Here is a 22,297-nt window from a genome sequence, read left to right as displayed (position 1 = left end):
CCTCCCCCCGGGATAACTAGTGGAAAAGGAAGACCAGAGGAAGAGTGAGTGAGAGTGGAGGACCCTGCGACTGATTTACAGGCCAGATTCCAGGCTATCATCACCCAGCTCACTGCCAGTGATATCTGTGCTAGGGGACACTGCAGCGAGTGCCAAAGCGGAAAGAGGTCACAGAGGTTAAATGCTGCACTCGCGTGCTTGTCATATTCACGAGGCCCTGATTATGCAAGCCCTGTCAATGCATTCATCATGATGATAACCTACAAGTGCTGCTGTAACAAACAGTGCCATTGGAAAGGGGCTTTAGGGCCAGCAACAGGAGGCCTGCAGGACAGACTGACTGACTGACTGACTGACAGTGGCGGTGTAAAGTTGCACAGCGAGTAACACCCAGGATGCTAATCTCATCTGCTGTTCACACCATTCCAGACAGGGCTGGCTTCATAATCCCTCTTGAACTCACACCATGCCTCTCATTCCGACTGTGCAACTTAGCCCAGGAGCTAAAGACCTTATTTACATTGACAAACACGTGGCCTCACTTTTATTTAGACCACGGTCACTTAATAACTAGCTTAATAAAACAGAATTGAAAGAATTGGTACTTTTCGGCTACAATTGGACAGCTGTACACATGCATTTCTGGACAAGCTGAGAGGTTCCAGAAGCAGCATCTGAAGGTATAGCAGCATGTGGGTTGTGGCAGTTAGAGTAAAGCAACAGGATTTTACACTAATATATATTAGTGTAACAGTTCTGGAGTCTTGTTGGTCTTGTTGAGCTCCACCACAAGTACATTGGTTCCGGTCCGGAGCGGGAAGGTTGCCATTCTCCCTGTTACAGTCAGTGGAGCATCAACATGATTTCGAAGCTGTTATTTATATTATTTTTTATTCATTATTATTTTAATTATATATAATATATATCTTCTATTCTGGCACCAAAGTGGTGGAACAAACTTCCCCTGGGTGTCCGAACGGCAGGGGAGTCGCTCGCCGTCTTCAAACCCAGACTGAAGACCCTCCTTTTCCAAGAGTACTTAGGCAGAGTGTAGAGTATGTAGAGTATTGGGGTCTCCATACGGACTTCTGTATTTAGTAGCATCTAAGCTTAGAGGGATCTTCTGAATCCTAGCCAATACAAACTAGCTAAGGGGATTTTCTGAGCAAACAGTGAAGCTCTTTCATAAGTCGTTCCGAATAAGATGATTATATATATATATATATATATATATATATCACAAGTGGAGCATTTACACCAATAAATAAATGAATGACTGAGTCAATAAATGCACTCCAGTCTGCTTGAATATTAAGCTGCCCACATGGACTAGATCACCCTCTTTTTAAAAATCTACAAAAAGCTATTAGACAAATGTTAATATGACCGTGACGTGCGTCGGCATGAGTCAGCTTTCAGTCAGGAACACAGGCCTGTAAAGCAACGCTGGTGATGGGAACCACCCACCATCTAACCATGCAATAGAAACAGGTCTTTATCTCTTTAACAACTACAGATTCAGTACTTACAAAAGATATGCATGCTGCTAGAAGGAGAATCCTGACTAAGAGATCCTCGAACTGTTCCACCACGAGCTCCCACAGTGATTTTCCTGTTAGACAAAGAGGCACGATTGCATAAGAACAGTTGACAACAAATGCCACAAATAAGCATATGAATAGTCCGGGCAGAGACAAAAGAATTAGTCCCACCTTCTTCTGCCGGCAGTTCTGTAGGACAGCAGGGGGGTCCGCAGCAAGGGGAGAGAGAGAGAGAGAGAGAGAGAGAGAGAGAGAGTGTTAAAAGTCAGTTTTACAGAAACACTGATCTGAAGATTAGAGGCTGATCTGGGGATACAGGGCACACACACTACTACAACTGGAATGACATCAATACCGGTAGATTATTTATAATTAAATAAATAAATGACGGACTGCAGGTGTTTAACCATGTTGATTAGATTCAACTTTATTTATTGTAGGAGGACGTTTGAGTGAGGCTGGGTCACTGAGCTAAAATATCAGCACCTTGTTTACTTTACTGCCTCTATAACTGCCTCACTTCTCCGAGACGCTAAGCCAGGTGGATCGATGGATGGTGGATTTTATAGATGTATGAAGATCAACAGATATGCACATGAAAAACCCTGGATGCTGGGATGTTTTAATGAACACAGTGACGGAAAAACACCGCGACTTTCTGTAGGAGTGTTATTAGTGTTTAACTGAGCTGATAAACACTTACTGCCCAGATTAGTGTGCATATATTGCTGCTGTCCAGTGAAAAACACGCATCTCCAAGACTGAGAGTTTACAGGAGAAGCTCTTCACTTTAAAAGAAAGTAATTTAGAGCATGTCTAGTGGTCCGTTCAAACCATCAAGAAAACTAAAAACGGACAAAAAAATGGAGATACATGGTTTTCATTGGACAGCAGATATATACTCATACAGGCATTCAAATACAAAGGAAAAGATAGACATAGCACCAGCTAGAAAGAGAGAGAGAGAGAGAGAGAGAGAGAGAGGCAGGCAGACAGCTAGAGAGAGAGGCAGACAAATAGACAGAGATAGGCAGAGAGAGAAAGATAGGCAGCGAGAGGCAGGCAAATAGAGAGGCAGAGAGCGAGAGAGAGAGGGGCACAGAGATCGAGAGAGAGGCACAGAGATCGAGAGAGAGGCACAGAGAGAGAGAGAGAGAGAGAGGCACAGAGAGAGAGAGAGGCACAGAGAGAGAGAGAGAGAGGCACAGAGAGAGAGAGAGAGAGGCACAGAGAGAGAGAGAGAGAGAGGCACAGAGAGAGAGAGAGGCACAGAGAGAGAGGCACAGAGAGAGAGAGAGAGAGGCACAGAGAGAGAGAGAGAGAGAGGCACAGAGAGAGAGAGAGGCACAGAGAGAGAGGCACAGAGAGAGAGAGAGAGAGGCACAGAGAGAGAGAGAGAGAGAGGCACAGAGAGAGAGAGAGAGAGAGAGAGAGAGAGAGAGAGAGAGAGAGGCAGAGAGAGAGAGAGAGAGAGAGAGAGGCACAGAGAGAGAGAGAGAGAGAGAGAGAGGCAGGCAGACAGCTAGAGAGAGAGGCAGACAAATAGACAGATAGGCAGAGAGAGAAAGATAGGCAGCGAGAGGCAGGCAAATAGAGAGGCAGAGAGCGAGAGAGAGAGGGGCACAGAGATCGAGAGAGAGGCACAGAGATCGAGAGAGAGAGGCACAGAGAGAGAGAGGCACAGAGAGAGAGAGAGAGAGAGAGAGAGAGAGGCACAGATAGAGGGAGAGAGAGAGGCAGAGATAAGGGGGGGCTGCACGGGCAGATAGAGGGTGGTCAGATCAGCTGATTTCACGCTTTAACTAAAACACAGAATCTAAAAGTCAGTAAATCCTCGTGTTTGTCAAAGGCGCGCGCTCACGGGCTGCACTGACGTCACACTTTCACTTCATTTTTTTTTTAACTCGTCGCCGGTTCCCGGAGAGCCGCGCGCAGGCCTCTTATCTGCAGGTTAGCTAACCGGCCCGGCTGATTACACAGCGCTTTATCCCGGTCCTCCGACCACCCCGACCTGCACCTCCTCCGGTCCAGTCAGTTCGGTCTGAAGCAGGAAACAGCAGAGGGTTCGGGGGCCGGGCCGGGCCGGGCCGGGCCGGGCCGGGTGGGGAAACCCTGGGATTGCACAATGGCTCCGCTCCGCTCCGGCGTCCACACGTTAGCTAGCTAGCATAGCTAGCATTAGCTCGGCTGCTAAGCGGGCCGGCGGAGGCGACTCACCGTTCGGTCCCCATCGCTCCCTCTGCCGCTTCACCTGGTCGTGGCCGAGCCCGGTGCTCTCGTTGACGCTGAAATAGCTGTAAACCTCCTCCACCGTTTTCGTGTGCGCGTTCTCCATCGTGGACGGTGCCTCGAGCTCCTCAAAATCCGCCCCGGTTTCTTTCAGCGGCTCCCAGAACCGGACCACCGCAGCGCTTTCTTCAACGGTCGACCCGGTTGCTAGGAAAGCTCGTGTAGCAACGGCGAGGCACCGACACCGGCACCGGCGCGGAAGCTTCCGCTAGTTAGCTAGTGCTAGTTAGCTAGTGCTAGCTAACGTTAGCTACTGGAGTTTGGACTGAACCAGCGGCTGCAGGTCCGGACGGACCGCTGTCATCGAGCACTCGGGCGGTTGGGTTATTCAGCTAGCGAGCGCTACTGCTCTGACGGCTCGACGAGGCGCCTAGCCGGTGTCTCCTCGAGTCCGCTGCCGTCGTTGGAGAGCTAAGCTCGGCGTTCGCGCAGGGAAGCACCGGGCGGATCACGGGTTAGTTCCTACAGCAGCAGCAGCAGCACCATCAACCGCTCCGCTCGTCCTCGCGCCTGTCCTCCTCTCTCGCTGTCCGCATGTGGAAAGCGCTCATTGGCTGATTCCCCCACACCACGTTGCTCCAGGGGGAGTTCGAGTCGATGATTCGGTACGTGATCCGATTCCTTCGAACTGATTCGGATCCTTTTCGAACTGATTCTTTTTGTCGATCTCTTCGCATGAAAGCCAGCGTTCGATTCAATGAGTCATTTTGCTTCGCTGCAGCGCTGATTCGTTCGCATAAACAAAAATGACAATAGACAATTAGTTAGTTTGCACTAATTAATGATCATAATAATAATGAAATAAATGATCAAATATTTAATAATCGCACCGTTTCCGAACTGCAGTGGCCCTACAAGCAAGTAGTGCTGAGTAATAACATATATAAACTGAAAAAAAGCACGTGCTTCCCACCTCCAGGTGGCTGCTATGGCCTTGCTAAGAGGTTGCTATGTGATTTGCTATAGTGTCGCTGCATGGTTGCTATGGGATTGCTCAGTAATTGAATTTATGTTTCTATGTGGGTTGCTATAATTGTTATAATGTTGCTAGGTGGTTGCTGTGGTACTGCTACCTTGTTGCTAGGTGGATGCTATAGAATTGCTTAGTGCTTGTGTCTAGGTGTCTTGGTGGTTGCAATGCAGCTGCTATGGAATCCCATGTTGTTGCTATGGTGATTGCTATAGTGTCACTAGATTGTTGTTTGGAATTGTTTAGTGGTTGCAAGGCAGTTGCTGTGGTTTCCTAAAGTGATTGTTATAATGTTGCTAAGTGGTTGCTGTGGTACTGCTACCTTGTTGCTAGGTGGATGCTATAGAACTGCTTAGTGCTTGTGTCTAGGTGTCTTGGTGGTTGCAATGCAGCTGCTATGGTGTCCTCAGTGGTTGCTGTGGTGTTGCTAAGTGCTTGCTTGGTGATTGCTGTAGAGCCACTAAGTGGTTGTATGAAATTGCTTGGTGGTTGAAATGATGTTTCTAGGTGGTTGCAACACAGTTGCTATGGAATCCCATGTTGTTGCTATGGTGATTGCTATAGTGCCACTAGATTGTTGTTTGGGATGCCTTAGTGGTTGCAAGGCAGTTGCTGTGGTTTCCTAAAGTGATTGTTATAATGTTGCTAAGTGGTTGCTATGGTACTGCTACCTTGTTGCTAGGTGGATGCTATAGAATTGCTTAGTGCTTGTGTCTAGGTGTCTTGGTGGTTGCAATGCAGCTGCTATGGTGTCCTCAGTGGTTGCTGTGGTGTTGCTAAGTGCTTGCTTGGTGATTGCTGTAGAGCCACTAAGTGGTTGTATGAAATTGCTTGGTGGTTGAAATGATGTTTCTAGGTGGTTGCAACACAGTTGCTATGGAATCCCATGTTGTTGCTATGGTGATTGCTATAGTGCCACTAGATTGTTGTTTGGGATGCCTTAGTGGTTGCAAGGCAGTTGCTGTGGTTTCCTAAAGTGATTGTTATAATGTTGCTAAGTGGTTGCTATGGTACTGCTACCTTGTTGCTAGGTGGATGCTATAGAATTGCTTAGTGCTTGTGTCTAGGTGTCTTGGTGGTTGCAATGCAGCTGCTATGGTATCCTCAGTGGTTGTTGTGGTGTTGCTAAGTGCTTGCTTGGTGATTGCTGTAGAGCCACTAAGTGGTTGTATGAAATTGCTTGGTGGTTGAAATGATGTTTCTAGGTGGTTGCAACACAGTTGCTATGGAATCCCATGTTGTTGCTATGGTGATTGCTATAGTGCCACTAGATTGTTGTTTGGAATTGTTTAGTGGTTGCAAGGCAGTTGCTGGGGTTTCCTAAAGTGATTGTTATAATGTTGCTAGGTGGTTGCTGTGGTACTGCTACCTTGTTGCTAGGTGGATGCTATAGAATTGCTTAGTGATTGTGTCTAGGTGGTTGCAATGCAGCTGCTGTGGTATCCTCAGTGGTTGCTATGGTGTTGCTAAGTGCTTGCTTGGTGATTGCTGTAGAGCCACTAAGTGGTTGCAAGGAAGTTGCTGTGGTATCTTAGGTGGTTGCAAAGTGATTGTCATAAAGATGCTGTGGTATTGCTATAGTGTTGCTAGGTGGTTGCTATGATACCTTAGGCAGTTGCAAGGTGATTCCTATAGTGTTGCTTGGGGGTTGCTTTGAAATTGCAATTTGAGGTTGCAAGGCAGTCGCTGAGGTATCCTAGGTGGTTGCTTTGATGTTGCTAAGTGATTGCTAGATGGTTGCTGTGGATTCACTTAGCTAGTCAGTTGCTATGGTGGGTACAATGAAGCTTTGCTATAGGTCACATGCTGCAGAAGCAGACACAGTACTGTCACATGGCTGCCCTCACTATAAGTGCCCTGTCAACCCCTAACATGACACACTCCTTTACTTAAGGTCACACCAAACTGACTCCACAAATAGCTCCCATCAAAAGCATCCCAAGTGTTCTCACATCATACAGACATGGCCAAATAATTCCACACAGAAATGGACACACGAAATGGACCGGTAGACGAGTAGACGGTGACTAGACTGCACCTGTACACCTAGTGCTGGGAGCATTGCAGGTAATTGGAAAACTGGCTGTGGGGAGGAAATTTAAGGCAGCATGAACAGTATGACCACCAAGACCCAGCTGGTGGAGCAGCATGACCAACATGATGAAGCTGGTGGACCAGCAAGACCAAGCTGGACTCCCCAGATGACCAGCATGGTCCACATGGCCAAGCTAGTTGACCAGCATGACCAGAAAGACCCAGCTGGTCCACCAGCATTACCAACATGATGATGAAGCTGGTGGACCAGACTGAGCAGCAAGACCAAACTTGAGGCCACCAAGGAGGTCACTACTCTGCAGGAGTTCAGTTGATACTTCCACCACTTTTGGTGCTGGGGATGGTGAGTTTGTGGAGCTGTGCCGTGTTTGGTGCCTAGTCTGATGGCCAAAAAGCTCCAGACCTAGACCTAAGAACCTTCTTCCAGGTGACCTTGTGAGAGTTTCCCACATGCCGGTGACGGTGACGGTGGTCGTATGCAGAGTTTCTCCCGTCTCTGAAGCTGCTGAAGCTTTTAACCCCTTCAGAGTGGTCATAGGTGTCTTGGTGGCCTTCCGGACTGGCGGCCTACTCTCTCCAATGTTTTGGACCTCTTAATATTAATAATTGATCATTTCCTGCCATTGTTGTAAATAAACATGTACCGAACCTGTATTCCTTTGATCAACTGCATTGATTTCAAATGATACAAATGGCAGTCATTAACACAGTTGCTATGGCATCCCATGTGGTTGCTAAGGTGATTGCTATAGTGCCACTAGATTGTTGTTTGGAATTGCTTATTGGTTGCAAGGCAGTTGCTGTGGTTTCCTAAGGTGATTGTTATAATGTTGCTTGGTGGTTGCTATGGTACTGCTACCTTGTTGCTATGTGGATGCTATAGAATTGCTTATTGATTGTGTCTAGGTGATTGCAATGCAGCTGCTATGATATCCTCAGTGGTTGCTATGGTATTGCTAAGTGTTTGCTTGGTGATTGCTGTAGAGCCACTAAGTGGTTGTATGAAATTGCTTAGTGGTTGAAATGATGTTTCTAGGTGGTTGCAACATAGTTGCTATGGAATCCCATGTGGTTGCTATGGTGATTGCTATAGTGCCACTAGATTGTTGTTTGGAATTGCTTAGTGGTTGCAAGGCAGTTGCTGTGGTTTCCTAAGGTGATTGTTATAATGTTGCTAGGTGGTTGCTATGATACTGCTACCTTGTTGCTATGTGGATGCTATAGAATTGCTTAGTGATTGTGTCTCGGTGTCTAGACACAAACATGGTTGCAATGCAGCTTATATGGTATCCTAGCAGCATCCAAAGCACTCGCTGACAGCTCCCCCACACCGTGGGCAGTCAGAGGAACGCTCTCTGCTGCTTTCGGTCAGTTGGGAACGAGCTGTGGGACGCCGCGATAAGGCAACCCACTCCTCAGTGCTCGCAGCGTCGCAGATGAAACGGAAGGCCGAGGGAACAAATCGCAAGATTAACTTTGAGCGCAAGTCGCCAACCGCTGAGGACAGATAAAAGGACGCGAGGTGCTTAAATTAGTGCTGCCAGCCTCAGGGTTGTCATGGCGATGCATCCAGCTACAGTTCACACTTTGCTTTTTAAGGCTGTCTTGTGCGTAATCTACGTGTATCTGAGGACATTGAGGCTGGAGGAGATGACGTGTTGAAGGCCATCGTACCAAACTGTAAGAAACTGCTGCTTTTTACAATTTTACAAAATAATTAAAACCTTTGTCCTGTTTAACATATTGAAACATCTGGGCCCCCTAGTGGCGACCGCGCCCAGGGGTTGTGACTTTGAGATCTGGGCCATGCTGCTTTGCCATCAGCAGCCGGAATCGGAGAGAGCACAACTTGAGTGGGTAGATGGTGCTCTCTCTCTTCATCACTCCAGGGGACGCAGTGATCGGACCACCTGAGACACAGGGTCCGCAACTGCTTTGCCATCAGCAGCCGGAATCGGAGAGAGCACAACTTGAGTGGGTAGATGGTGCTCTCTCTCTTCATCACTCCAGGGGACGCAGTGATCGGACCACCTGAGACACAGGGTCCGCAACTGCTTTGCCATCAGCAGCCGGAATCGGAGAGAGCACAACTTGAGTGTGTACATGGTGCTCTCTCTCCTCATTGCTCCACCGGACACAGGGGACGCAGTGATCGGACCACCTGGGACGCAGGGTCGGCGGACCCGGTGTCTTCCTCTGCTGCATTGCGGCGACGGGTGAAAAAAGTGGCAGTGGCCGATTTCACATATATCGGAGGAGGCATGTGCTCGTCCTCAGCAGGAGTGGGTTAATTGGCTCAGCTACACTGAGGAGAAAATTGGGTAATAAAATAATTTCATTAATTAATAAACAAACATATAGACAATAGAAGCCAGTAGGAAGGTGCTCCCATTGGATTCTATGTTAGACAACCACAGGAGAAGCACCTAGACTACGTCACTGACCAGCACAAAGGACCACTGAAGTATGATAGCTATAGCAAACGATGCCTGGATGATTTTACATTTCAGTCGAGCCAAGAGCAGCAGTAGAGCCTCCAGGTTCTCCTCCATATCCTGTATCTCTCTCGCCCACTGAGTCTGTGACTGACACATTAATTGCAGCAGCGGCAAAAGTCCCAGTCAGCGGTTCAGTGAGGTGAAGCCTTCATTAAAATAAGGCCTAAACGGCCAACCGGTTTGTACAGGCAGTGTGGTTACACTGTTTACTGGGATGTTGGAGCTGGAGATTTTGGAGATGGTTTAAGTAAACATAAAATTAGCAGCTGGTGTAGCGCGGTGGTTAGCAACAGACTGGGGGGGGGGTTGATTACCCCAATCAATCATCAATCAATCGGACGTCGTCTGTAAACGCTGTTAACGTCTCTAAGCATGTAATTTACTTCCACGCCCATATATGGATACTAGGCTACAAAAACAGAGCCCTTTGTTAACAGCAGGTTAGCTCCGCCCATTCACACTGAGGTTAATGTGGCTAACAGTGGGTGAAAGTGAATATAGGCACAATGTGGGGCAGTTCAATAGAACCGGGCTCATTTAAAGGAGTGGTTCGGTCATTAATGCTAATGTTGCTAACAGTGAATGAAAGTGAATAGTCACCGAACAGCTTATTAAAACCACTTAGCAACAGCATAGTAACCAACAAGCAACTACGATCAGCCTCCTATTAACTACCTAGCAACCACCTAGCAACAGCATAGTAACCAACAAGCAGCACCTATTACCTACCTAGCAACCCCACAACAATCACCTAGCAACAGCATAGTAACAAACAAGCAAGTTCCAAGCAACACTATAGCAACCACTTGGCAACACAATGTTAACTATATAGCAACTACCTACCAACACCATAGCAACCACTTGGCAACACAACTATTTAGCAACTGCCTCACAACTACCTAGCAGCACTATAGCAAAACCATGTGACCGAACAGCTTATTTTGGATCAGGCACAATGTGGGGCAGTTCATCGGAACAGGGCTCGTTTAAAGGAGTGGATCGGTCATTAATGCTAATGTTGCTAACAGTGAATGAAAGTGAATGGTCACCGAACAGCTTATTTTGGATCAGGCACAATATGGGGCAGTTCATTAGAACAGGGCTCATTTAAAGGAGTGGTTCAGTCATTAATGCTAATGTTGCTAACAGTGGGTGAAAGTGAATGGTCACTGAACAGCCCTCACCTGATCAGGCACAATAAAGGGTAGTTAATGAGTAGTCACCGAACAGCAGTTCAAATGGCATCATGCCAACTAGCATGACTAGCTTCTATTCATTGTTAGCAACATTAGCATGTGGGGCTGAACTATTCCTTTAAATGCAGCTCCAGTGAATTCTGACTGAATGTGAGATATGGGTCTTTAATAAGTGGGCGTGCCTTTGCAAAGCAACGGGGTGCAAAAGTCACCATGATACAAATGCACTTGAACAACACCCAACCAGCCAAATGGGGTACCACATCAACCGCTTGGCAACATGGTAACAAGCACATATGATACCAGAGCAACCATCTAGCAACTTAGCAAGTACCTACCAACACCACATCAACCACTTTACAACACAACAGTAACCCCAGAGCAATCAGCTAAACCACAAAAAGCAACTACCAGCATAGTAGCCAACAACCCCATAGCAACCACGTACCAAAAACAGTTTTACCACAGAGACCATATTAAAGCAACTTATCCACTGCCTAGGAAGTGGAAACCACTTAGCCACGACCCCATAGCAACCACCTAGCGACCCCATAGCAACCACCTACCAAAAGGTTTCACCACAGAGACCATATTGCAGCAACCTATCCACTGCCTAGGAAGTGGGAACAACTTAGCAACTACCTCACAACCACCTAATGGCCCCATAGCAACCACCTACCAAAAAGTTTCACCACAGAGACCATATTAGAGCAACCTATGCACTGCCTAGGAAGTGGGAACCACTTAGCAACCCCATAGCAACCACCCACCAAAAACATTTTTACCACAGAGACCATATTGCAGCAACCTATCCTGTGCCTAGGAAGTGGGAACCACTTAGCAACTACTTCACAACCACCTAGAAACACCATAGCAACCACCCACCAAAAACAGTTTTACCACAGAGACCATATTACAGCAACCTATCCTGTGCCTGGGAAGTGGGAACTACTTAGCAACCACTTACGACCACCTAGAGACCCCATAGCAACCACCTACCAAAAGGTTTCACCACAGAGACCATATTGCAGCAACCTATCCTCTGCCTAGGAAGTGGAAACCACTTAGCAACCCCATAGCAACCATCTACCAAAAACAGTTTCACCACAGAGACCATATTGCAGCAACCTATCCTGTGCCTAGGAAGTGGGAACCACTTAGCAACCCCATAGCAACCATCTACCAAAAACAGTTTCACCACAGAGACCATATTGCAGCAACCTATCCTGTGCCTAGGAAGTGGGAACCACTTAGCCAAGACCCCATAGCAACCACCTACCAAAAAGTTTCATCACAGAGACCATATTGCAGCAACCTATCCTGTGCCTAGGAAGTGGAAACCACTTAGCAACTACCTCACAACCACCTAGCAACCCCATAGCAACCACCTAACCCCATAGCAACCTATCCACTGCCTAGGAAGTAGGCCGTTTAAGCTGTGTTTTCTTCAGGCAAGGCACTTTCCGAGTTCCTCTTGTTATCGGTGTGAGGTCTAAAGGTTTATTTACATTTCGGAGAAGCCTCCACAGATAACTGCAGATTTAAGACTTTAGTTTAGGAGTGGTGCTGCATGTTTTTGATAAAACCTCCAAAAAGAGACCCAGCAAGGCCCCTCATTCTTCCACCTGAGTCTCGCTGCTTCGTCCAGAGAACCCTCCTCATGTTTTGGCTTCATGGATGAGGAATGTGACTGCTACCAACCCTTTTCCCTTATTAAGACTATGTTTGGTATCAGCCTCTGGGCACGGAGCCACGTGCCTGCCTTATACGGGCCTGCAAAAAAGCACATGTAAGAATCTGGCACGTCATGCAGATAATAAAGCTCTCAAGATAGAAAATGGCATGGAGACCCAGCGCACAGGCCGACACAGACATGTTCAACCAATCGCAGAGGTACTACCACTGCAGAGCGCTGATAATCAGGGAAAGGGCATTACTGCACACTGCTGAACTCGTCAACTCGGGTGGCTACCTATCACACTTTCAGGGAACCTTGTGTACTTGGTGCAGGTTCAAGAAGGCCTGGTGTCCAACATAGATGTAGAGCACCACCTAGTGGTTATTAGTAGTTACCACACCCTCTTCTCACAGGGGATGGGTGATGCTACTCACTTTCTTTCAGTAAATGGCACTTTTTTATTACGGAATTATTGAATTAAATATACTGACTTAAACAGTGAGAGAAATCCTTTATTATAGAGCCACCAGTCTGCCCCATTTAGCCGTCATATAGAGATATATATATTTACTTTACTACATATCACAATCATGAATGGTTATATAGGAGAACAAAGATGACATCATCACTTCTTATTAGTAAACAACTAGCTTGTAAAACAGTTATTTTCACACTGCACCCTTTAATAAATAAGTTATCTGATTCTTTAGTACAAACAATTGGTCTGTATGGAAAATTATAACACAGTGAACCACTTGGTGCTTAAACTGTTTATTGTCTGGTTAAATAGATCTTAATTGTGTCTGTGGCATGCAAAAATGTCAACTTTACAGGAGAAGGAAAAAATATAATTTACAATGAAAGCCAATGTAAAAAATCATTTACAATAGAAATCAATGTAAAAAAGATAAATGGTAGTCAATGTAAAATAAGTTACAATGGGTGTCAATGTAAAAATACATTTACAATGGAAGTCAATGTAAAAATAATGTACAATGAAAGTCATAAAAAATAATTTACAATGGAAGTCAGTGTTGAAAATAATTTATAATGAAAGTCAATGTAAAAAATAATGTACAATGGAAGTCATCATAGAAAATAATTTACAATGGGTGTCAATGTAAAACATAATTTACAATGGAAGTCAATGTAAAATAAGTTACAATGGATGTCAATGTAAAAATATTTGCAATGGAAGTAAATGTAAACTAAGTTAAAACAGGTGTCAATGTAAAAATACATTTACAATGGAAGTCAGTGTAGAAAATTATTTATAATGGAAGTCAATGTAAAAAATTGCAACAGAAGTCAATGTAAAATAATTTAAAATGGGTGTCAATGTAAAAAATCATTTACAATGGAAGTCAATGTAAAAAATAATGTACAATGGAAGTCAGCGTAGAAAATAATTTACAATGGAAGTCAATGTAAAAAATAATGTACAATGGAAGTCAGCGTAGAAAATAATTTACAATGGATGTCAATGTAAAAAATATTTGCAATGGAAGTCAGTGTAAAATAATTTACAATGGATGTCAATGTAAAAAATATTTGCAATGGAAGTCAGTGTAAAATAATTTACATTTACAAATTATAATTCCAAATTATTTTAAAGTATTTTCATTCATCATGAAATCACAACTGCCAGATTGTTGCAGGTTCAAGCAGACCTGATGTATGATTGCTGAGCGCCATCTAGTGGATATTAATTATTACCACATCCTGTTCTCACAGGGTATAGATAATGCTGCTCATTTTCCATTTGATCTGATACCAAATAATACTAAGCCTGAAAAATTATGGGAACGACTTTTTTGGGAAATTTGTGGAATGACTTATTCAGCTGAGAGAACTACTTCTTAAATTGTGGGAATGACTTAATCAGTTAAGGAAAATTTAATAATTAAATCAGAGGAAAGACTTCGACATTGAAGGACATTGAGGGAATGATTTATTAACTCGTGGGAACGACTTAGCTACACTTTGAGGTGTAGGTCCAGTCCAGTATCGGTTCTAAACCTTAAACACAATAGCTACATTAAAACGCAGTTCAGAACGGTCCTGACAATTTTATTTTGTAACACAAACAAAAGTCTAAATCGTTTATTTAAATCGTTTTTAATTCGATTAAATAAAAATAATAAAAATAATAATAATAATAATAATAATAATAATTCGTGCAGCAGCTGAGACCGGAATAAACCGGGAGCGGACTGCGCATGCGCGTCCGACAGCGTCTCACCCAGCAGGGCGGCCGAGAGGAGCGGGGGGATCTTCAGAGTCCAGGCCTTTCTTCAGGTGTTCATCTGCTGGAACTGGCTGAATAAGATGACCGAGCAGTCATCGCTTCTTCTGAGAAAGCAACTAGCGGGTAATGCTGCGAGTTATTTACGTGTTAATTATAGTTCGGGCTGTCAAAAGCTAGCTAGGTTAGCAGCTAGTGCTAGCTTAGCTTAGCCGGGCTTAGCCGGGCTGGCGGACCTCATCAGCGGTTAGCTTGGAGTTTGACCGGCTTCGGAGGGTCGAAACTCAGAAAGTCCGCGGTCATTAACAGCTTAGGCAGCTCATACAGCTTCATTGGGGGGTAATGGCTAATGGCTAGCTAGCTAAATAGGTCAGTAAGCCTTTGGGCATTAGACCAAGCCAGCTAGCTGCGACCACACGTCCAGACCCTGTAGATCTGTAGCTCACCTTAAGCTGCTGGGCTTCTCTCCCCCCCACTAAGCTCATCTCGGGGTGTGTGTGTGTGTGTGTGTGTGTGTGGACTGGCTTGGTAGTTGTGTGATGATGGCTTCTAGCTAACTAGTTTCTGAGCCAGCTCCCTGATCAGCATGTGTTTCAGTGTGTTTAGTCCTGAGTGGTTATTGGGGTTGATTTAATGGATATATTAATATTAATAATAATAATAATATTAATAATAATAATAAAAGGCTGTACGTGCTCCGGATTGGCAGCCTGGGCAAATATAACGTTAATGTGCATTAGACACTAGGGGTGGTCAAGCCCACGTGTTCCCTCCAGGCCTGCTTTCCTTAAAGCCCAGATGTCTAAAGTGAAGAGTCACATAGAAAACATAGAGAATAAGAATACAAGCAGTTCCTATTATTTAATATTTAATATGTCCAATGGGGAAAAAAAAATCTAATTGAGCGAGCAATTTATGAAATTGTGTTAAATCGAGGGAACGACTTATTAACTAAAGGCAATGTTGTTAAATCGAGGGAACGACTTATTAACTAAAGGCAATGTTGTTAAATCGAGGGAACGACTTATGAAATGGAGGACGTGATTTATGAAATTGAGCAGTTAAATTGAGGAAGCGGCTTATTAAATTGAGTGAACATTGTGTTCGATCAAGGGAACGACTTATGTAATTGAGGGTGCGATTTATGAAATTGAGACAATGACTTGTTAAATTGAGGGATTGACTTATGAAATTGAGCAAACAATGTTTAATCGAGGGAACGACTCATTAACTAAAGGCAATGTTATTAAATCGAGGGAACGACTTATTAACTAAAGGCAATGTTATTAAATCGAGGGAATGACTTATTAACTAAAGGCAATGTTATTAAATCGAGGGAACGACTTATTAACTAAAGGCAATGTTGTTAAATCGAGGGAATGACTTATTAACTAAAGGCAATGTTATTAAATCGAGGGAACGACTTATTAACTAAAGGCAATGTTGTTAAATCGAGGGAACGACTTATTAACTAAAGGCAATGTTATTAAATCGAGGGAATGACTTATTAACTAAAGGCAATGTTATTAAATCGAGGGAACGACTTATTAACTAAAGGCAGTGTTGTTAAATCGAGGGAACGACTTATTAACTAAAGGCAATGTTGTTAAATCGAGGGAACGACTTATGAAATGGAGGACGTGATTTATGAAATTGAGCAAAAAATGTTAAATTGAGGAAGCGGCTTATTTAATTGAGTGAACATTGTGTTCGATCAAGGGAACGACTTATGTAATTGAGGGTGCGATTTATAAAATTGAGACAATGACTCATTAAATTGAGGGAATGACTCATTAAATCAAGGGAATGACTCATTACATTGAGTGAACAATGTGTTCAATCGAAGGAACGACTTATGAAATTGAGCAAAAAATGTTAAATCGAGGGAATGACCTATAACATTGAGGGAATGACTTATAAACTAAAGGCAATGACTTATTAAATTGAGGGGATGACTTATGAAATTAAGCAAACAATGTTAAATTAAAGTAGCAACTGATTAAATTGAGTGAACATTGTGTTCAATCAAGAGAACGACTTATTACATTGAGGGCGTGATTTATGAAATCGAGGCAATGACTCATTAAATTGAGGGAACGACTTATTACATTGAGGGCGTGATTTATGAAATCGAGGCAATGACTCATTAAATTGAGGGAACGACTTATTACATTGAGGGAATGGTTTATTAAAACTTGGTGCATGTTATAATAATAATGATAGAATAATACAAAGTTCTTATTATATTTAATATTAATCCCATTTACAAACTTCACATAGGGTGAACGGCTTTTTTAAATCGAGGCAGTAATTTATAAAATTAAGGGAATGACTTAAATTGGGGGAACACCTTATTAAATTAAGGAAATTACTTATTAAAACTTGATGCATATTCAAAAAGGCCTGGCACCCAACACCCAAGTGACTTTAGACAGTGTTACCTCTAGGCCTGCTTTCCTCAAAGCCCAGATGTCTAAGGTGGAAGAGTGAGTGGTCTAGAGTAAACACAGGAGAGTAATAATACAAACAGTTCCTATTATATTTAATTTTAATCCTATTGGAAAGTGTAAATATAGGTAGTTCATGATTGATCATTGACAAGTGATCATATAGTTCATGATGGGTGAAGGTAGTAATAAAGGAGACGGACTTGTTAGTCTGTTGAGTTGGTAATTGTTCCAAAGTAAATAAGTGTTTTTCTTCCCACAGAGCTCAACAAAAACCCTGTTGAGGGCTTTTCTGCCGGCCTGATTGATGATGACGATATCTATCAGTGGGAGGTCGTCGTTATCGGACCACCAGACACGCTGTTGTAAGTCAATTTCCTTTATGTTGGCTCTATTCTTGGCGATCACTGTTCCCATTAGGAAATGAACTGCTATTGAAGTTATTTAAACTGTTATTTTAAACAGCTTACATGTCTATTGCATGCATTTTGAAATGCATTGAAATTAATACAGAATTGAGCCACTTTGTGATGTTTTGCAGTGTCTTTCCAGGTTTATGGTCTCATAACCTCTAATCTAAAGCCTATTTTTAACTGGAGGAAATGCCTCAATCAACAACCAACAATGACCTTTATAATTATATAAAACCACAGCTAACTCCATTCATTTATATTTTCAACATTGTGAAAGCTTGGTGAATTCTCACTAGCATATTCGCATTAGGATCAGGATCACAAAGCTTACACTATTGGGAAAAACCTTCAACTAACTGCACAAACGATTGCTGTGATTTAAGCATGTAATGAAAACTGGATCTTGTGTTTTCTCTTCTAGTGAGGGTGGATTTTTTAAAGCAAACCTCACCTTCCCCCAGGACTACCCTCTTCGGCCCCCAAAGATGAAATTTATTACAGAAATATGGCATCCCAACGGTGAGTGTTTCACTATAAACATCTTATTGTTAATGTTGGGGTCAGATCACACCTGTAATAGTAACCACCATCATAGAACAGGGAAAACAGGTAACGGGTAACGCCACTACCAGCCGGTACCACACCATGTGGGAGACTGGGGTTCAATTCCCGGTCTGGGTGACTATGCTGTGCCACACCAATAAGAGTCCTTGGGCAAGACTCCTAACACTACATTGGCCCACCTCTGTAATACGAGTCACCTTGTTTGACGCTCTGGATAAGATGTCATAAATGTAAATGTGATGATCCAACATTCTGACCTCTCTAACACACTTGTCGCTGAATGCAATCAAAGCCTCACAGCAATGACACTGAGAGATGAGTGGAAACATTGGAAAGGAGAAAGTAGACATCTAGTAGAAAGCCTTCTCGCCTGGACAGTAGAGACAGTTACTCCAACAAAAGCAGGATCAACGCAGGTGTCCCAATACTTTTGGCCATATAGTATATCTGTAAATGGCTGTTTGCCTTTTAATGCTCCTTGGTGTCTTTGGTCAAGATCTGTCATGATTGCTAGTGCCATCATGGCCAGGGCAAATAAGGTGCTTATGGGTGACATCAGTACTTTACAATTTCCATAATTTTCTCATGGCACAGTTCAAAGCCCATCAGAGGAGAGACCAGAGAGGTCAGTCATCTTATCTATTTCCATCTGATTTGCTGACATACCATTAATGTCTTTTTAACAGATTAGATGTTCTCATCTAAGGGTGCTTTTATACCTATAGTTGGCTTGCTCTGGTCTGAATCAGTTCCCTCTGCTTATTATTATTATTATTATTATTATTAGCATATTGCTGTAGTAAGGTTCATTATCTGGGCAGTATATTCATGTATATCACCTGAACGAGGTCAGATCACATTCTAAACCATTCTAAACTAAGAGCTCCAGGGTTTGGGACTAGACTGGTGACCCCCTTTACTTCTTTACCATCAGTTGCAAAGAACGGAGACGTGTGCATCTCCATCTTACACGAACCAGGAGAAGACAAGTTTGGTTACGAGAAACCTGAAGAGCGTTGGCTGCCGATCCACACTGTCGAGACAATCATGATCAGCGTCATCTCCATGCTGGCCGACCCGAACAGCGACTCCCCTGCCAATGTGGACGCGGCCGTAAGTCCAGATACACTGTCCAATTTTTTGTGGACACTCTTTTTGATGAATGCAGGGCTGGTAGAGGGGTATAAAGCCCCCCAGCATTGAGCTGTGGAGCAGTGGAAGATGTGTATTCTCTGGAATGATGGATGGTGGTGGAGGTCCATCCAGTACTTTTAGGATGGGTTGGTGATCCAGCAACATCCTGACTAATCGTCACTAATTTAGCTCTTGTAGCTGAATGCAATCAAATCCTCACAGCAGTGCGCCTCCAAAATCTAGTAGAAAGTCTTCTTCTCTGGACGGTAGAGACAGTTACTCCAACAAAAGTAGGAAAATCCTTTTAATACCCTTGATTTCAGAAGAAACCGTGAATAAGCAGGTGTCCCAATACTTTTATCCATGTAGCGTTATGTAAATACTGTATCTACAGACCTACCAGGCTTTAATCAGCATTGAACTGCAGATATTGTGACCCCCGTCCCCCCAGAATGGACATTTTTTTTAATTTATGCATCAGTTTTGGACGTAATTTGTGTTTGTTTGTTTAACAGAAAGAGTGGAGAGAGGATCCCAACGGTGAATTTAAGAGGAAGGTAGCCCGCTGCGTGAGGAAAAGCCAGGAGATGGCATTCGACTAAGCCCTCCCATCAGCGCTACTCTCACTTAAACGGTAATTGTCAACAACCCTAAACTCTGAGCAGTCGTCCCTCGAAGTGCCCCAGTGCAAGAACCTGCAATTATCATGATTCATATTTCCTACCAGAGATACAATAGATGGCCAAATGTTTGTGGACACCCCCTGTCGAATGAATGCATCCAGCTGCTTTAAGTTGCACACATTGCAAACACTGATGCACATGAACCTAGTGGCACCATGCTGCCTAATAATGCCAGGCGTGGGCTAGTAGAGGGGTATAAAGCCCCCCCAGCGTTGAGCTGTGGAGGAACTGTGTTCTCGGGTTAGACTAGAGCTAACCACACAACAGGAGGGGGACTTGGAAACCATGCTTGGGGAAGCAAGCAGGTGCTAGGCTAAGTGCTCACTAGATGCAAGTATACTATGTATGCTATGTTAAATAAAGTGCCTTAACCAGCCTGTCGGAGCAGAACTAGTCCAGCGTATAGGCAACATAACAGGGTGGTAAATCCGCATACAAACATTTCTCACCCCAACCAAACTAGTCACACTTACTATTAATACATCAAACAACTCAAATACTCAATAAATGTTAATGTTATAGCACCTTTAAAGCAGCCTTATGTGAGAATTGTTTTTTTGTTTTTTTTTTGTTTTTTGTTTTTTTGCGCTCCTGGGCTCCCCCTACAGTTGGAAAGTGTAATTCCCCTTTACTCCACTGTTGCAAGTACAAGTCATGCAAGTGTACACATGCATTTATTGACAAGCTAAGCGAGACGGAACCGATGTCTGAAGGTAGAGAAGCATGTGGCGATAGAGTAATATGACTACGTAGCTCCACCAAAGTCCTGTAGTGCACTAGGAGGGTTCTGGCCCAAATTGTGGGAATGCTGGACTCTCCCTGTTACAGTCAGTAGAACATCAACATGATTCTGAAGTTGCTAATTTAATTTTAACATGGGAACACAAGAATGCAGATTTGTCTCATCTTGATCATTTTATATATAATTAATATAATTAAATATAATTTTTTTTTCTCTCTCCTTTCACACAGATACTGGAGTTCTGATCTACAGGGGTGTGCATCTGCCACTACGCAATCAACTTTTGCACCATTTTTGGCTATTATTAAGGTGGAAGTAAACCTCGCCATTTTGAACAATAAGATTTCTGCTGAATGTGTGAGAACAGAATCATGTTAGGAAAATAATCGCACCCATGTAAGTGTGAGAGTGAGTGAGTGAGTGAGTCTGACTTATTTATTGTCTAGATTATGATGATATAATGCATGACATTTGCTTTTTTACCTGCCTCTGAGCCATCAACTTTGAACAGTCTCTTATGCAATTCTGAAGTTTTCCTTGCATTTGTGGTGACAGAGGTTGACGGTCAAATGCTGGTCCCCCTTAACCCAACCCACCCCTCCCTGTACTTGCATAACCATAAAGAACCATAAAGAACCTTGCTCCCTGGGAAAATCATACCACAAATGTCTCTCACCAAGGAGTCAATGTGATCTCTGCTGCCTTAATTTGTTTTCCTACATGGAAGGAAATTGAATTCCGTGATGTCAGGATGTTTATTCTGTTTTTGAGCAAAAATCCTCATTTTTTTGGGACAAACCAAAAAGTTCGATATTTGCATGAAAGAGAATATTTTTTTGTATGAGATGTAAGCTGAGAAACTGTATTTTTTGTGTATGTAAATATAATGTACCATAGCTGTGTCAATCAGTCCCTGTGTTTGTTGGTTTCCACCTCTGTGTGAATCTCATATGTGGCTGTAGTCTAGTTGAGTGTGAAGGCTGTTGGCGGGGTAGTCTTCTCATAGTCTGAGCTGTACTGCCCTGCTCAGACTAGATCTAGCCTTCTGTAGCACACCACCTTTACCCCCCACTTTTTTTTTTTTTTTGCCCCACTTTTCCCAGATTGCCTCACATGTATTTGCTCATTAAAACAGTGTTTGTGTGACATTACCTACTAGTCTGTCTTGTCCCTTTATACGTTTGTATGAAAGCTCTGATGGGCCATGGTTTCGCTTATGTTTTTCCAAGATCTCAAATAACTCATTTCATTATCATAACATAACATGAACAGTGTTTTCTCAAGCTCTTGAATTAACAATGCTGTATGGACAAAAGTATTGGGACACCTGCTCTTTCACTTTCTTCTGAAATTAATATAAAAAGAGTTTATCTGGTTTTGTTGGAGTTACATTCAGCAACAAGCTCTGAATTAAGTGAGGTCAGGCTGTTGGTTGATCACCACCTCACCCCAAAAGTATTGGATAGGGCACCATCCATCATAAGAGTGCTCCACTGCTCAATACTGGGGGGCTTCATATCTCCCTAGTCCTGTCCTCCTTCTCTATAGGGACGAGATAAGCGAAGTGTGTGCATTCTGCACAGCTGTGTCAGCACTGGAGAGCTGAATGCAATCGTTAGAAGGGCTGTCCGCAAAGATTTGGACATATAGTATATTTCACTATTAAGGCATAACAAACATGGGTTATCTCAAGCTTTTGAATTACCTATTTCATTATTAAGGCATAACATGTTTTCTTGAGATCTTTATTTATAAATAATGTCTAGCTTATTCAAATTTTACTGTGTTTTTATATCTTGTGGTGATGAAATAAATAAGGAAACGTGGCACAGAATAAAGGAG

General features: G+C 43.4%; 2 protein-coding genes across 2 annotated transcripts in view; one reads left to right on the top strand and one right to left on the bottom strand.

Annotated features, from left to right (window-relative positions):
- The window catches only part of atp2a2b (ATPase sarcoplasmic/endoplasmic reticulum Ca2+ transporting 2b), a 43,290-nt gene extending 38,910 nt beyond the window's left edge, over window positions 1–4,380 (bottom strand). Inside the window, exons 1-3 of the mRNA XM_072662444.1 lie at window positions 3,759–4,380; window positions 1,713–1,730; window positions 1,530–1,612 (exon numbers count right to left, since the gene is read on the bottom strand). Coding sequence (XP_072518545.1) covers window positions 1,530–1,612; window positions 1,713–1,730; window positions 3,759–3,876 — 219 coding nt within the window. The 5' untranslated portion in view covers window positions 3,877–4,380. The remainder of the gene's footprint in view (window positions 1–1,529; window positions 1,613–1,712; window positions 1,731–3,758) is intronic.
- ube2g1b (ubiquitin-conjugating enzyme E2G 1b (UBC7 homolog, yeast)) lies at window positions 4,374–21,606 on the top strand. Its single transcript, XM_072662445.1, has 7 exons — window positions 4,374–4,435; window positions 14,411–14,598; window positions 17,182–17,284; window positions 17,754–17,851; window positions 18,831–19,009; window positions 19,546–19,664; window positions 20,686–21,606. Exons 2-6 carry the CDS (start codon window positions 14,556–14,558, stop codon window positions 19,630–19,632), a joined length of 510 nt encoding a protein of 169 aa, XP_072518546.1. The 5' UTR covers window positions 4,374–4,435; window positions 14,411–14,555; the 3' UTR covers window positions 19,633–19,664; window positions 20,686–21,606.
- The last annotated feature ends 691 nt before the right edge of the window (window positions 21,607–22,297 follow it).

This window comes from Salminus brasiliensis, chromosome 18, assembly GCF_030463535.1.
Source record: "Salminus brasiliensis chromosome 18, fSalBra1.hap2, whole genome shotgun sequence".
Lineage (NCBI taxonomy): Eukaryota > Metazoa > Chordata > Actinopteri > Characiformes > Bryconidae > Salminus > Salminus brasiliensis.
The sequence above is the reverse complement of the archived record's forward strand: the minus strand, read 5'-3'. Positions and strand labels throughout refer to the sequence as shown.